Source organism: Staurois parvus, unplaced genomic scaffold (genome assembly GCF_062004578.1).
Source record: "Staurois parvus isolate SC_StPar_1 unplaced genomic scaffold, SC_StPar_1.0 ptg000025l, whole genome shotgun sequence".
Taxonomy (NCBI): domain Eukaryota; kingdom Metazoa; phylum Chordata; class Amphibia; order Anura; family Ranidae; genus Staurois; species Staurois parvus.
Window position 1 is genome coordinate 20,787,315 of NW_028317821.1, and position 15,950 is coordinate 20,803,264.

The window sequence follows — 15,950 nt, forward strand, 5'->3', positions numbered from 1 at the left end:
GGAAATATTTTTTCCAAGTGCAGGTAAAGCCCCAAAGTTGTACAAGATGGGGACTTTTTTGTGTAATTTAACGTAGAAGTCACTAACAGGCTTTATAGTTTTCTTAGAAATCTTTAGTTTACAATTTCTCCCCATGTAGATTGTCACATTTAATTTTTATGATTTTAATGCCTTTTGTATGCAACAAAGATGGTAAACCACAAAACATAAAATTTAATCTAATTTGTGTTGATTCCCTGGCCGTGCTGACTATAATACTGGTAATACATGGCAACTGATTGACACACAGTGGAGCAGTTTCAATGCAAATGTTTTACAGTCTATGGGGTTGATTTACTAAAGAAAAATATACTGTGCACTGCAAGTGCATTTGTTCCAGAGTTTAGTAAATGAGGCAAAGCTTCACTTTGCAAAGAATACCAAAACACCTGCAAGAAACTTAAAAAAAACAGCATATTTGCTTGCACATGACTGGATGATAGATATCAGCAGAGCGTCCCCTCATTTCAGAGCTTCTCCTCAGATCTAGAGCAACTGTACTTGCAGTGCACAATCTGTTTTCCTTTAGTAAATCAACTTCTATATCTGTATTGGGAAGTTCCAAATGGAGAAGCTTAGAATACTATCTAAGAGATCTTCAGAGATCTTGCAGTTTTGGGAGTTTTCCAACATGCATTGCTTTCTCTGCGAATTGAACATAGCTTACAGTTACCTCTCTCAGATATTTAGCATTCACATTTTAAGCAATCTAACAGAACCAACTCTCCAATTAGAGGCTTTCTTGTCACACAATGGCAGTATGACTTGCTATAGACTGCAGGCCTTAACCAATTTACCTCCTTCATGACCAGGCCATTTTTTGCTATACGGTGCTGCACTACTTTAACTGACAATTGCACAGTCATGGAACACTGTACACAAATTAAATGTATATTATTTTTTTCACACAAATAGAGCTTTTGGTGGTATTTGTTCATCACTAGTTTTTCTATTTTTTGTGCTATAAATGAAAAATTATTATTTTTTTACTTTTTGTTAATGTTTTGATAAGACATATCCAATAAAAAGAATCTTCATAACTTTGGGCCACATTTCTTTGGTTAAAAAAATTCCAATAAGTGTATATTAATTGGTTTGCGTGTACAAGTTATAGCATGTACAAATGACTGTATATATACTGGAATTTTTATTTATTTTTTTTAGTAATGGCTTCGATCCTAGACTTATAGCAGGACTTAGATAATATGGCGGGCATTCTGACACTGGGTGGGAACTAACTGCCACTGACATCTCCAGTGGCACTAATACAGTGATCAGTGCTAATAAAAAGCACTGACACTGTACTAATGACACTGGGCAGGAAGATGCAAACATCTGGGGCGATCAAAGGGTTAATGGTGTACTGTGTTGTGATTTAACTGCGTTGTGTTTTACTAGGGGACATACTGGCTTTTATCTCCCTGTTTGCAGAGAGATAAAAACCAGCACATTTTCTGACTGGAGAGAGATCTGTTGTTTACACTCACAGATCTCTCTCTTATCAGCTTGTCCGCCCATCACCGAGTCCCAGCCATGAATCGCTAGCTGAAACCCGGTGATTGACACCTACAGGAGCCAATGACCGCAAAAGTAGGGTGCCACACACCCCATACAGGGAAATGCAAAACCATATATATATGCATGGTTTTATGCAGAGCAAGTGGATAATCATAGCTTCTCCCACTTCGCTCCAGTTTTTTTTTTTGCACCTGTTTTTTAAATCCATGCCACTGTGTTTTCATACTGCTGCAGAATTGGAAATGATACCGGTTATACTCAACTGCTGCTTTTTTCTAGACATCATGTGAAATAGTTTTGACTTTTGTTTTTTTATATATTCCTTTATTGCATAAACTTTATGTTTTCTTGTGCCCTTATAATATATTTATATTTTTGGATCTTGCTCATGAAGAACTCTAAAATAAAAATACAGTAAATTAGGCATATGCCTAGGCATGTAGAATATATTGCAGCTTCTTTAAATCTAGCTTTTGAAATTTACACTCATATAGGTTACATTGCTGTGGGATTACTGGGTGCTTCATGTTTTCAGTAGATTTCACCAGGCCATAAAGTATCTAAATTAGTAATTGCCAAGATCAATGATGTCACAGTGTTGTAGGCGTTGTGGGAAATTAAAGAGCTTGTCGCTCTGGTGCACAGCCACAGCTGGAGCAAAGAAAAAAATGAATCTTGTAATTCTTATCTTAGTGATAGTCATAATAATTCTTCACATTCTTGATTAAACCAAATGGTCACTGTTTTAAATTTGGTGTGTGAATTTCCATAATAAATTTAAAAATCACAGAAAACCTAACTGGATTCAGATGTTTTCCAGCATATTGGCAATATGAAAGATTACTTTTTTTGTTCCTTATACATGTGATAGTAGTTGTGTTCTGCAGCTCATTTTGAAATAGTAAAGATCTTGTTGATACTGTTTTGGTGATTTTTTTGGGCTATGCCTTTTTCTTTAAGATTTACAGTGTATTTAATATTTAACACACAGGTGCGTGCTATTCTTTTCTATTAGTTTGCCTATGAAATGCTTAGATTATTTTTCCCCAGCCTGTAAACCATTTATTTTGAAGGAGAGTAAAGTCTTTCAAGCTGCACATATCTTCTCCTTTGGTTTTTTAAAAGGGGTTTCTTGTTACGTCTACTTTTTTCAGGCTTGGCTAAATAGAAGTAGGAAAGCTTCAAGAGAGACTGTTAAGAATTTGTTGCCAAATTAGTCCATAAAACATTGTAAAAATAGATTTAATTAAAAATTATGAAGCGCTGAAATCACAGCACATGTTTTACACCAGTTTTCATTTCCTCTGGGCAACTTTTTCTCCTGTGGTTTCAAGTTGTGGAGCAGTAATGAATTTTTCAGTACTCCATACTTTACTGGCAGCTCTTTGATCTCTAATAGGCAGTTTGGAAATTTGTTTTTGTTGTGGTCTTTTATTGGCTCTTGTAGAAAATAGTTAAAGGGATCTGCTATATATCATTTTAAATTAATGACTTTGTGGACGCTTTTGGTGTTAACGTGCATAGTTCAAGCTGGAAACCACTAAAGTAACCATGACAAGCATGTTTTGCCTTTCTAAGAAATCGTAGGAGTGTTACAACCCTGCCTATAAACAATACATATTGTTCAAGGTGGGATATTGGGTTGATGTTCAAGACTTAAAGAGTAACTCCCCTTTTGCTGAGAAACCAATTTCCTGTGGTTGGTCTATGTACATTGAAAGGATTTTAACAAAGTTTGTTGCAAATTATTACCAGTTTCTACTCTAAAAAAGGCTGTTTGTCCTTTGGGTGCTTATTCTGAGTGGGAGTGACTAATTCAATTTAATCAGCTGGTGCACTTCTGGGTTCTGAGGTTGCAGTGTTTGTATCCCTTAAGAAATTATTAACTCTTAGGGAATATCTCACAACAAATTACAATTATGTTGCAGAGGATGCCTAAAACCTGATATGTAATTTAGTTCGGAGCTGTTCATCCAAGCAGGAAATGACATTTCTGGGGGTGTTCTGTACACCAACTATGCACAGAACATCTGCAAGTTGCCATATTGCATAGAATTTTACAGAAAATTGCAGTGCTGCAGTTTATGAAAAAGAAAGGTATTTTTTTGAATAACATTAAATTGCAATATGGCTTGTGTCGCAATTGTATATGCTATGTTAATCTTTTATTTTGCTCTATTTTTTTCACTAAAGTGGTGTTACCCTTTAAGAGCCTATTTACACACACCATTTGCACAGATTGTACCCTAGAGTCACACATTTTTCTAATTAGAATAAATTGGAAAATGTGTGAACCCTGTATGAAAGTTGTGTGAATCTTAAGTAAAAAAATATGTAGACACTTTAATGTAAGAGTTTCATAATAGAAATATCAAGGCTGGCATGGATAGAGAATTAAAAATCCAGTTATGCAATTCTCTAAAAGTATGGTAAAACACTTAGTTCACAGGAAATCTATTCTCCTTACATGTTCTATTAACTAATTACATAGGTAACCCCCACCCCTACCAAGACTATGAATGTCCTTCTCCTGGGTCCCAACTTTTGAAGTAAAGTGTTTGTTTTATGTAGCCAGGTGGGAAGAGGACTTGAAAATTCAGTTAGGAGAAGAGGACTGGGAACTGATTAGAAAGATCACAATGCACTATATTATTTCTAAGACCATGGAGTCCAGCTGTAAACTTTTTATATCACTGTACATAGAGTCCCACAGGATAGCTCATTTTGCTCCTTGCAACTCTGTTTTAATGGATGTCAAGAAGAGGGCAGCTGTATACACATATACTGGAGGTGTCCGACAGTTAAGCAACTACAGAGCAGCCTTTCTCAGCCTCTAAGGATCCCTTGCAATAATCTCCACATCTTAGGAAACCACGGTTAAAAATGATGCCTACAGTACATGGTACTATAGCGTGCTCAGTACATTGTAGATATAGTAATAAGTAAAAAAATAAAGAATATGGCATACATAACATATTTGTCAACTCGGAGTAGATCATTTTATTTATATTTATTTAAATTTCTTTTTAATAATATTATTAAATTAAATAATAAAAATGACTGGAAAGGAAACCCAGACATTCAAAACTAAAGTGTCTCTTTGCATTGCTTGCCAGTGGAGAAATGCCCTCTGGCATTGGTGGTCACTGTAGTGCCCCTTACATTGGTGGTAAGTTGAAGAACCCCCCCCCCCCTTAAATGAATTGTCATTGGGAAAAGGGAGCCCTTACATTTGTAGTCACTAGGAACAATACCCCACACATCAGTGGTCAATTCAGTGGCTCATTATGTTGGTTGTCAGTGGGGGAAAATGCCTGCCTTGGATTGGGATAAATACCAGTCAGTGAGATCAATAACCCATTACATTGGAAATTAGTGGAACGAATGACAGTTACATTGGTTGGCACTGTAAAGAATGTCCGGTTATAAATTGCCAATAATATCATTGACATCAGTGGCTATTTACAGTACATGAGAAAATGCTCCATTGGCTCTGCTAAATTACATCAGTGCTAAAACTATGCAGACACAGTCTTGTGAGAAATCAATCTGCCATTGCTCAAGAAACTCTTAGCAGCCCCAAGAGGAATCCATGATTGAGAAAGGCAAGTCCAGAACCTTTCATATGGTATATTTGTTTTCAGTCTTAGTTTGCATAGAGATCCCTTAGAAGATTTCTGAAATAAGCAGCCTAATACTATCAGTTTATATCACTTTCATTTATATGTGTAGCAGCTTAAAAGGTCATGGCCCATCATGCTAGTCCTTCCCTGTCTATATCACTAGTTATAAGACTGTGCCTGTACAAAATTATTTTTGAGTACAGTAGGACATTGTAAGAACCCCTATCAGGTTTTTATTGCTGAATGCGTTTCCAGTGGGGAGATTAACCTACTCATTTTGTCCTAGTGACCACTGTCACCAGAACTAAAAGTCAGGGAAAACTCAATTTTTTTTTACAATATATTTTTACTAAGACTTTTATCATAAAATGTTACAAAGAGAAAAAAACAGACTTTAAATGTACAATAGAGCCATTAAGTATATTTAGTGACAAGTTTTTAGCTCTTATTATACAGTACATTGCCATAGAAAATAATAAGACAAAATTGCAAATATACAATAAAGGTAAATATAAAAAACCATGGTAAGGTGTAAAGGGAAAAATAAAGAAAATGGAAAAAAACAAGGACTCAAAAAAGGAAGGGAAAAAAGGAAATTGGCCTGTTGGCAAGGTGTCCAATACTATATAAAAATATATAAATTCTAAGGGTTTTGAGGTCAGGTAGAGAAGTTGTCAGAAAATAGGGTTGCAAAATTAGGTGTTTTATTATATTATATCCAGGGAAGCCAAATGTCCTGGAAATGAGAATGGCAGTCGTGTAATTGTGCAATCATAAAATTGTTCAATTCAGTTATCCATTCTGTTATTGAGGGTATACGTTGGGATTTCCAATGTCTTGGAATTACCGTCCTGGAGAGGTTTGGGGCACAAAGGCCAAAGGCATTATATATTTTGAAAACCTTAACCCAGACTGGACACAAAATAGGGAAACTCCACCATATATGTTATATGGTGCCTACATGAAATAAACATCACCAGCATTCGTCTGATGTGTTTGAAAATATTTTATGTGGTATCCAAGGGCAGCAGTAACTTTATAGTTTCATTCTTGTACTTTACTCGCAACTGAATATTTATCAATATACAAGATTTACGAACTTCTTCCTCCACAAAAGTAACTTCTCGCTCCCTTTTCCACAAAATAAGAAGGTTTGTCAGAGAAAATCTCAGCTAAGAGAATGTTATAAAGAGAGGAAACAGTATGCGTAGGGCAGTGAAGTTGTGTGCATAAAGACTCAAAGACGATGAAGGTTGCCTCTTGCTTTTAGTGAATTATAAGTTACGATGTCAGAAATACAATAACCACCTACTTGGATAACAAGATAAAAACTCATTCAATTGTGTGAAAAGAAAATTCTAAGTTTTAAAGTGATACTAAACCCAGGACCCAGCATTCACTATATCTGGTCTCCCACAGTACACAGAACATGGAAGTGCAATTATTTTAGTAAATATAAATATCTTTTCTCAGCAGCAGTTAGAGCAGTCTTGTGACTTCAGCAGAGCACTGGTTAAAGCTTGTAGGAGGAGTTTTCTTTCTGTTCTAGGAGGATGTGAAACCTCTGGCCCACTGTCTGGACAATGCTGATTGGCCCTGTGCTGATCACATGCACTCTCCCAAGAAAAAAAAAACTCTCTAGCAATACACACACCAAACTGAGCATGTGCATGTGACTACGGACTCAGTCTGTATCAGGTGGTCATTTCAACAAGATGAGGGGCAGAGAAGAAAGGATCAAACAGCCTTTTTACACAGTGCAGAGGATTAACCCCTTAGGTTCCACAGTGAGTATAACACGCATGCTTTACTGCATAAACAGACTGATTTTACTGTTGTGGGTTTAGTAACACTTTAGGTTTTCACCAGAGCAGGAATAGAGAGAAAATCTTCTGATGAGGACACTTGGCACCAGTGACAATTTAAGATGGTTTTTGCAATCTTTGGATAGATATGCTCTAACTTCCATATGTGTCAACAGGAAGTGAGGGGACATTAAATGGGACACAAATAAATGTAACTGACATGGGTTTAAACCATTCCCTATACTTTTCAAATCAAACATTTTTGGTTTTAGATATACAGGATCAAATATTAACCGCTTCCCAACTACCCTATAGCAGAAATACTGCTACAGGGCGGCACGGGTGCGCAAAATCATGCCATTCGCGGCTGTCAATCACCGGGTCTCGGACGGTGATTACTCGCCAGTGCCTAGTGATTGCCGAGGATCTCCGTCAGGGAGGAGAACTGTTTGTAAATAAAACAGTTCTCCTCCCTGTCAGCTCGTGCACACTGTAAGCAGTGTGCTTACAATGAAGCACAAACACACAGCCCCATAGTAAAACACACCCAGCACACAGTTAGCCCTTTGATCGCCCCTCATGTTAACCCCTTCCTGCCCAGTGCCATTAGTACGGTGTCAGTGTTTTGTTTTTTAGGACTGATCATTGTATTGGTGTCACTGGAGATGTCAGTGACACCAAGTCAGTTCCCCTCAGTGTGAGAATTCCCGCTGCAGTCCCGCTATACGTTGCTGATCGCCGCCATTACTAGTAAAAAAATTTTAAAAATCCAGTATACATTTGTAAATGCTATAAATGTCACGTAAACCAATTAATTTACATGTATTGGGATTTGTTTTTGCCAAAGACATGTAACAGAATACATTTTGGTCTAAATTTATGATGAAATTTGATTTTCAAAAATTTTTTACTACACGTTTAATAGCAAAAAGTAAAAAATATTGTTTTTTTACTCAAAATTGTTTTTTATTATAGTGCAAAAAATTAAAACTGCACAGGCGATCAAATACCACTGAAAGAAAGCTCAATTTGTGGGGAAAAAAGGATTTAATTTTCATTTGGGTGCAGCGTTGCACGACCACGCAATTGTCAGTTAAAGTAACGCAGTGCCGTAACGCAAAAAATGGCCTGGTCAAGAAGGGGGGTAAATCCTCTGGAGGGCAAGTGGTTAATTTCAACACCTGTGTCCACAAATAAGGTAACCTGGAGAAAGTTGGGACAAGCTCATTTGCTGTCATCCCTTAAGAATATTTCTTACAACCTTTCACATATTCTTCCTTATCAGCTTGTTTTTCAGCATTGCTGTTGCTTAAAGTGGATAACAATGCACAATATACCAGCACGCCTTTTTTAGTAATCCTTCATATTTACAAGAGCTTAAAAGCTTACAGGAATTCTTTTCTTACTATTTTATTTTTTTATATTGTGCAAACAAATCACTATCTGAAAATACCTTGAAGCAAATACTCAGATAATTCTGAGTCACACTAGAACTTGCTATAAAGCAGTGGGATATAAGTATTTTGAATGATGAAACAGATAAAATCACATGTATGAATTTATTTACACAAAACAAAACATTCTAGACAGACTTGGGATTGCAAATGCAAATAATGTATAATGCTCTCCATTTCTCTACATTGCTGTTAGAGCTGGTCTCTTCAGATGCATCAGTTTGGAGTGGCTGTCCTTTGCCTGGGTTTTGGAGTGCTTTGTCCAGGACTAAAATAGGCTGGAAGTAACACAGGGTTTAGCACAGGGTGCTTTCCAGGTCCAGAACCATTGGTATTGCCCCTGGGCTTGCTCTCTCTCTGTAGAGTCACTTTGTGAGTAGGCTGGTCATTGAAAGCACTGGAAGCTACCTTATTTTTATGCATCTTTGGACGCATTTACATTCCCCAATTCCCATCAGTTTCCACTGCAGAAGCGGTTAACTATGTGGTACTGAGCTTTGATGTCATCTGCTGGATGGAATGATGAATGTGCACGTTCTATCCTCTTTTTCATCATACAGTGCCTTGAAAAAGTATTGATACTCCTTGAAATGGTCCACATTTTGTCATGTTACAACCAAAAACGTAAAAGTATTTTATTGGGATTTGTTGTGATAGACCCACACAAAGTGACACATAATTGTGAAGTGGAAGGAAAATGATAAATGGTTTTCAAATGTTTTTACAAATAAATATCTGAAAAGTGTGGCATGCTTTTGTATTTAGTCCCCCTGAGTCAATCCTTTTTAGATCCACCTTTCACTGCAATTACATCTGCAAGTCTTTTTGGGGATGTCTCTACCAGCTTTGCACATCTAGAGAGTGAAACTTTCGCCCATTCTTCTTTGTAAAATAGTTCAAGCTCTGTCAGATTGGATGGAGAACGTCTGTGAACAGCAATTTTCAAGTCTTGATACAGATTCTCAATTGGATTTAGGTCTGGACTTTGGGCCATTCTAACACATGAATATGCTTTGATCTAAACCATTCAATTGTAGCTCTGGCTGTATGTTTGGGGTCGTTGTCCTGCTGGAAGGTGAAACTGCAGCCCAGTCTCAAGTCTTTTACAGACTAACAGGTTTTCTTCCAAGATTGCCCTGTATTTGGCTCCATCCATCTTCCCATCAACTCTGACCAGCTTTCCTATCCCTGCTGAAGAAAAGCATCCCCACAACATGATGCTGCCACCGCCATACTTGGGGGCAGGGCAACCCCACTGACAGCTGAAACATTAACGCATGATTTTCACTACTAAAATACCACATGACTTGATAAAATAACTCATGTGGTATTTTAGTAGCGTTTCTTTTTAGTGAATTCAAATGTTTTTTTTTTAAATGCTGTGCGGTATCCTACCGCATACTCCGATACAGTAAGATACCGCTTAGTGCATTTTGCCCTTTGTGTTGGTCTAGCACATAAAATCCCCAAAAAATGCATTTATGTTTTGGTTGTAACATGACAAAATGTGGAAAATTTCAAGGGGTATGAATACTTTCAAGGCACTGTGCCATCACTCCATGCCCTTGGTCATTGTGCACTTTTCCAACATGACAATTATCCAAAACACACATCTAAGGCCACTGTTGCATTTCTGAAGAAGAACAGGGTGAAAGTGATTCAGTGGCCAAGTATGTCTCCTGATCTGAACCCAATCAAACACCTATGGGGAATTCTGGAGGGACACGTTGAGCATCACACTCCATCCAGCATCCAGGCTCTAAAAGAGGTCGTTCTTGAAGAATGGAAAAGGATAGATGTTGCAATATGTCACCAACTTGTTCATTCCATGCCTAGAAGACTTGGTGCTGTCCTTACAAATCATGGAGGTCATACAAAATACTAGATGTAGTAGTTTTTGTTGTGGGGTGTATTCATTTTTGCATCAAATAATTTGAGTAAAACTGAAGATCTTGCAATCTAAGTTATTAACCTTACTTTAATGCAATGAGCTAAACAAGTGTTCTATAAAACTCTGTTCTGTAAAAATTTTGGAAATTATTCTTGTGTTCATTGAAATATTGATTAAAATCTTACTTTTCAATAGGGGTGTACTCATTTATGCTGACCACTGTAAATGACCTCTTTTTGAGGGAACAGTTGCAAGGTGTCTGGTGGATAATATTGTTATGTGTAGAAGTTAAAGTAATTTAAACAAATTCTGAACCTTCAAAAATCAGCACTGGAATCAACTCCTTGTTTACGATATATGGGTCTAGTCCCTAACATGGGTAAGGCCAAATTCTTTCTCCCACAGGAGGAACTTCAGACTCCTTGACCTCGGATACAAGCTGTCCAGTCCAGTAGTCTTGGACCTGATGGTAAACCAGTTTGTTTTGCACTGAGGACCAGGTTGTCCCTGGCTTTGTGGCTAACAAATCCGGCTCTGGAATCAGGGAAGTCTTTCCTTACTGTCTTTTGTAAGATCCTTAGGAAAGAATTCAGTTGGGCTGTGGTGACGTCCTGAACAATTTTTGGTACAGGTACTTTGTCTTCCGATGAATTTTGTGTCCCAGCACGCTCGGCGCGCTCCCAGCACAAAGACCGCGGTGTCACTGAGAGCACTGGGTCCCGTTCTAACAATCGGGACCCGGGACTCCTGATTCCGGGTCACATGATCGCTGCGATAGTGTCTGATTGGCTATCGCAGTGATCAGTCACTGTACAGCCCGGCCCCCTTGTTTTTTTTTCTCTCTATGAATGGAGGAGAGAGATACATTGTATCTCTCTAACTCCGGCATAGAGGGAAAAAAATTTTTGTTTAAAAAAAAATTATAAAAAATAAATATTTAAAAATAAAGAAAAAATACTTAGATCAAGGTTTGATCTAGTTCAGTGCCAGGGCTAGTGATTGGGTCAGGGTCAAAGGTCAAAAGGTCAGAATGTAAAAAAAATTGATATGTGTCAGTGTGTTTTAGTTAAAAAAAAAAAAAGACAAAAACAAAATGTGAACTATTCTTTCTGGGCTGTACTATGGGCACAAATAACATACACATATATGGTATTGCTGCGATTGTCAAGAGCTGGAGAATTTATTTTGGGTTATGGTAGTAACAAGAAACACACAATAAAAATAATAAAAAATAAATGATTTTTTTTACTATATTGGGCTAGTTTTCCTTTAATAATAAAAACAAATCAGGAGATATCCATTACCATTTACCACCAAATGAAAGCCCAATTTGTCCTGAAAAAAACAAGGTATAATTCACCTGGATGTGCAAAGTAGTTGTGATGCTATGTACAGTTTTACTAACACATGTCAACGTTGCAAAATTGTGCTTAGGCATTTAGATTTGTTTTACCCTTAGGCGTGAAGGGGTTAAGCTAGGTATACATAAGGTTGCTGTGCTGTTGTTAATTTATTCACAGAATATTTTTGCTTTTCTTTGTAGGTTATAGATTTGGGAGCTGGAAAAGGTTATTTAAGCTCATATTTATCCATGCGTTATGGCCTAAAAGTTTATGGGATTGATTCTTCTCATACCAATACAGATGGAGCTAACAAGAGAAACCGGAAATTGAAAAAATATTGGCAAGTCTATAAAACAAATGCCAGAACCACTTCAAAAGCACAGAAATCTAACCAAAAGGGAGAATGTTTATTGCCAACATATCATTGTCCAGATACAGATGCTGCTGAAGATATTTCAAGACTGAGGGATGATGATTTAAAATTTAAAGGACCATCTATTTCAAACTCGGCTAAAGACAAATTGAGTGTTTTTTCTTACTCTTCTGAGTGGCCAAACCAGAAATACCACAGTCACACTGTTCATCCAATACAGAATACAGACACAGTGGATTCCTCAAGTAACACTTGTTCATTTTTGGATGTTTTGCCCACAGGGGCTGTAGAGTTGCCCTCCTTGTCTGAAAATGTTCACAAAGTCCTCAGTCTCCAAGAAAAAGAAAGACGGAAAATGGAGAACATAAAGGCCAAAAACCTGAAAGAATCACATGTTTATTCTCCCCTTACTTCCTATGTCACTGCCGAGACGGAGCTCCATGACATAATTACAGATCTAGAGGTTATTTTGCTTTCATCTTTCTATACATGTATAAACAGCTGTCATTCGTCTGTGACATCCAGAATGCAGGCCTTAATTAATTTCACGGTGCAGGGGGATATTTCTTTTTTCTTTTGTCTTTATCTTATTATACTTTTAATGGATTTGCCTTGGAATTTGCTCTGGTGCTCTTTCATGTTCACTTTCAGTATCTGTTACCATTTTCAGACTTTATCATAATTGTCCATTTGCTGAATAAATCTCTCCTGGGTTATTTGTATAGTTTTCATATTAAGAAACATTAGGGTAAAGCGGAGATGCGTAAATAGATTATTAATATTTTTTTAGGTGGGTCAATTACAAGCAAAACTGTTCTTTTGTTGAATGCCATCTATAGTCTTAAAGTGGTAGTAAAATCCATTTTTAATGTTTTACCTACAGGTAACCCTATGATAAGGCTTTCCTGTAAGTACTGTAAATATCTCCTAAACATGCACTGTTAGGAGACATTTACTTGTGTAGCAGCCAGTGCGCATACTGTGAAGGAACGGCATACCTGTGCTGTTCCTTCAGAGCTCTTTGTCATAAACAGTGACTCCAGCTCACACGCTTGGGAGTGACATCATCGTGGCTTGGCCATTCAAAGGACCAGAGCCTGAGCCTACTTTACAAAGAAGAAAGACTGGGTGAAAATGGAAGCCCTGTCAGCGGTGACATTGCGCTGCTGAAGGACTTCGTTTTAAGGTACGTTTCACATACTGTGCTAGTATGTGATGCATACTAGCACATTATTACTTTTTCTTGCATGGGGAAAAGATTTTTCTTTTTTTATTTCCCGGTTACTTCCACTTTACTACACTTACAAAGGTTTTTATATGGTTGATCATAGTTATTACACAGCAGTCTGACATTCTTAGGTTACTTTTAAATGGTCATCCTTTTTAACAATCTAGCACTCAAACATGCACTCTTATATTTAAACACCTATCTTGTTGTTCTTATGTTCAGTTGGCTACAGTCTAGCAACTGGGAGGGAAAAAAATGTGGGTGCATATATACATATATATATATATATATATATATATATATATATATATACACACACACACACACATGCATACAGTGGGTAAAATAATTATTTAATCCCCTGCAGATTTTATAAGTTTTCCTACTTGACATGAAGGGTCTATAATTTTTATCATAGGTGTATTTTACAAAATAGAGACAGAATATCAACCAAAATCCAGAAAAAAAACATGATACAAATTTTATAAATTGAGTTGCAGCTCAGTGAGTAAAATAAGCATTTGATCCCCAAACAAAACATGACTTAGTACTTGGTGGAGAGACCCTTTTTGGCAAGCCCAGAGGTAAGACGTTTCTTGTGGTTGGTTACCAGAAACCTTAAGGTTTCTTGACTGTCACTTGGCAACTTGAACTTTCAGCTACCTCCATAAATTTTCTATAGGATTAAGGTCTGGAGACTGGCTAGGCCACTCCTTGACCTTAATGTGCTTTTTCTTGAGCCACCCCTTTGCTGCCTTGGTAGTATGTTTTGGGTCATTTTCATGCTGGAAGACCCATCCACGACCCATCTTCAGTGTTCTGGCTGAGGGCAGAAGGTTCTTATCCAAGGTTTTACAATTCATGGCCTTGTCCATTGGCCCCTCAATGTGGCAATTCCGGCCTGTACCTTTAGCAGAGAAAGAGCCCCAAAGCATAATGTTTCCACCTCCGTGCTTGACTGTAGGGATAGTGTTCTTATGGTCATAGTCAGCATTTTTCTTCTTCCAAACACAGCGAGTTGAGTTAATGCCAAAGATCTAAATTTTGGTCTCATTTGACAACAGCACTTTCTCCCAATCCTTCTCTGAATCATTTAGATGTTGAATGGCAAACTTCAGACAGGCCTGTTCATGTGCCTTCTTGAGGAGTGGGACCTTGCGGGTGCTGCAGGATTTCAATCCATGGCGGTGTATTGTGTTACCAATGGTTTGTTTGATTTCTGTGATCCCAACTGCCTTGAAATCATGCACAAGATCCTCCTGTATAGTTCTGGGCTGATCCCTCTCTTTTCTCATGATCATCCTTACCCCATGAGGCAAAATCTTGCATGGAGCTCCAGACCAAGGGTGATTGATAGTTATTTTGTATTTCTTCCATTTGCGAATAATCACATTGCGAATAATCATAAACAACAGTTTTATCCTTCTCACCAAGCTTCTTGCTGATGCTCTTGTAGCCCATTCCAGCCTTGTGCAGGTCTACAGTCTTGTCCCTGATGTCCTTTGACAGCTCATTGGTCTTGCCCATGGTAGTGCCCAAGAAAGAGATTCTGTGGACAGGTGTCTTTTATACACATAACGAGTTGTCATTAGGAGCACTTTCCTAAATTGACAGGGCTAATCTGTGTACCACATGAGCACATAGCCAAACTGTGGGAGCCAGAATTATTGTTGGTTGGTAGGGGATCAAATACTTATTTTACTCACTGACCTGCAACTCAATTTATAACAGTTGTATCGTGTTGGGGTTTTTTTGGTTTATATTCTGTCTCTCTCACTTAAACTACACCTATGATAAAAATTATAGACCCTTCATTCAGTGGGCAAACTTACAAAATCTGCAGGGGATCAAATAATTGTTTTCCCCACTGTGTATTTCTAAAAGTAGCAGCTGCACTCTGTGTGTGGGATAAATCCCCAAGTGCTCACTAACACAGAAATCCATACAAACCCAAACCATGTACTCACGGATCTTTCAGCAGAGATATGTCAAAACAACAGCGTTTTTATTGTTAACATTTTGATGGAGCTGCATCCATTTTTCTCAACACACGAAAGGCTGGTTCACACCATGAATTGCACAGGAACGCGCTGAGCGTTCCTGTGTGATTCACATGCGATCTAGGTGCAGTGTAATTTCCCCGCATTCATTTGCATGCAATACTTTACAACACACACAGCAAGTGGATCGCATGGCACTGCTGTACAATGTGATCATACACAGGCAAAGTCACTGCTTTTGAACGAGGAGCAGGAAATGAGCTTGGAACACAGGTTTCCCGCACCACAGGTTTCTGATGTAAACTGGTCCTAAAACATGAAAGTAACAAGACTACTATGTCCCACCCACCACCACCAGCCCCTAGTGATGACATTACATAGTGCAAGGCTAAAAAAAAACAAAACCTACAGGGTTGCAGTCAAAGAAAGATCATAAAAGGAACAAACCACAATAGTACATTAAAAAAGCAAAATATATTACATCCCAGGTGAAATAGAGCTATACATAAATGGCTCCTTCATAAATAAAGATCAATGCAAAAGAAGGGGAAACAAAAAGCATACTATAAGCACTCGCAAGATGGTTGCCATTTCACATGGTATTACCAGGCAGAAATGGAGCATCCATAATTGGTAACATAACAAAATAATAAAACAACAAATAATGTGCTAGGAC

At 37.7% G+C, this 15,950-nt stretch overlaps 1 protein-coding gene across 3 annotated transcripts in view; it reads left to right on the forward strand.

Annotated features, from left to right (window-relative positions):
* METTL25 (methyltransferase like 25) overlaps positions 1 to 15,950 on the forward strand; it is a 266,005-nt gene that overhangs the window by 122,356 nt on the left and 127,699 nt on the right. For all 3 annotated transcript variants that reach the window (XM_089652329.1, XM_089652322.1, XM_089652313.1), the window contains exon 5: positions 11,874 to 12,509. In XM_089652329.1, the coding sequence (XP_089508455.1) occupies positions 11,874 to 12,509 (636 nt within the window). The remainder of the gene's footprint in view (positions 1 to 11,873; positions 12,510 to 15,950) is intronic.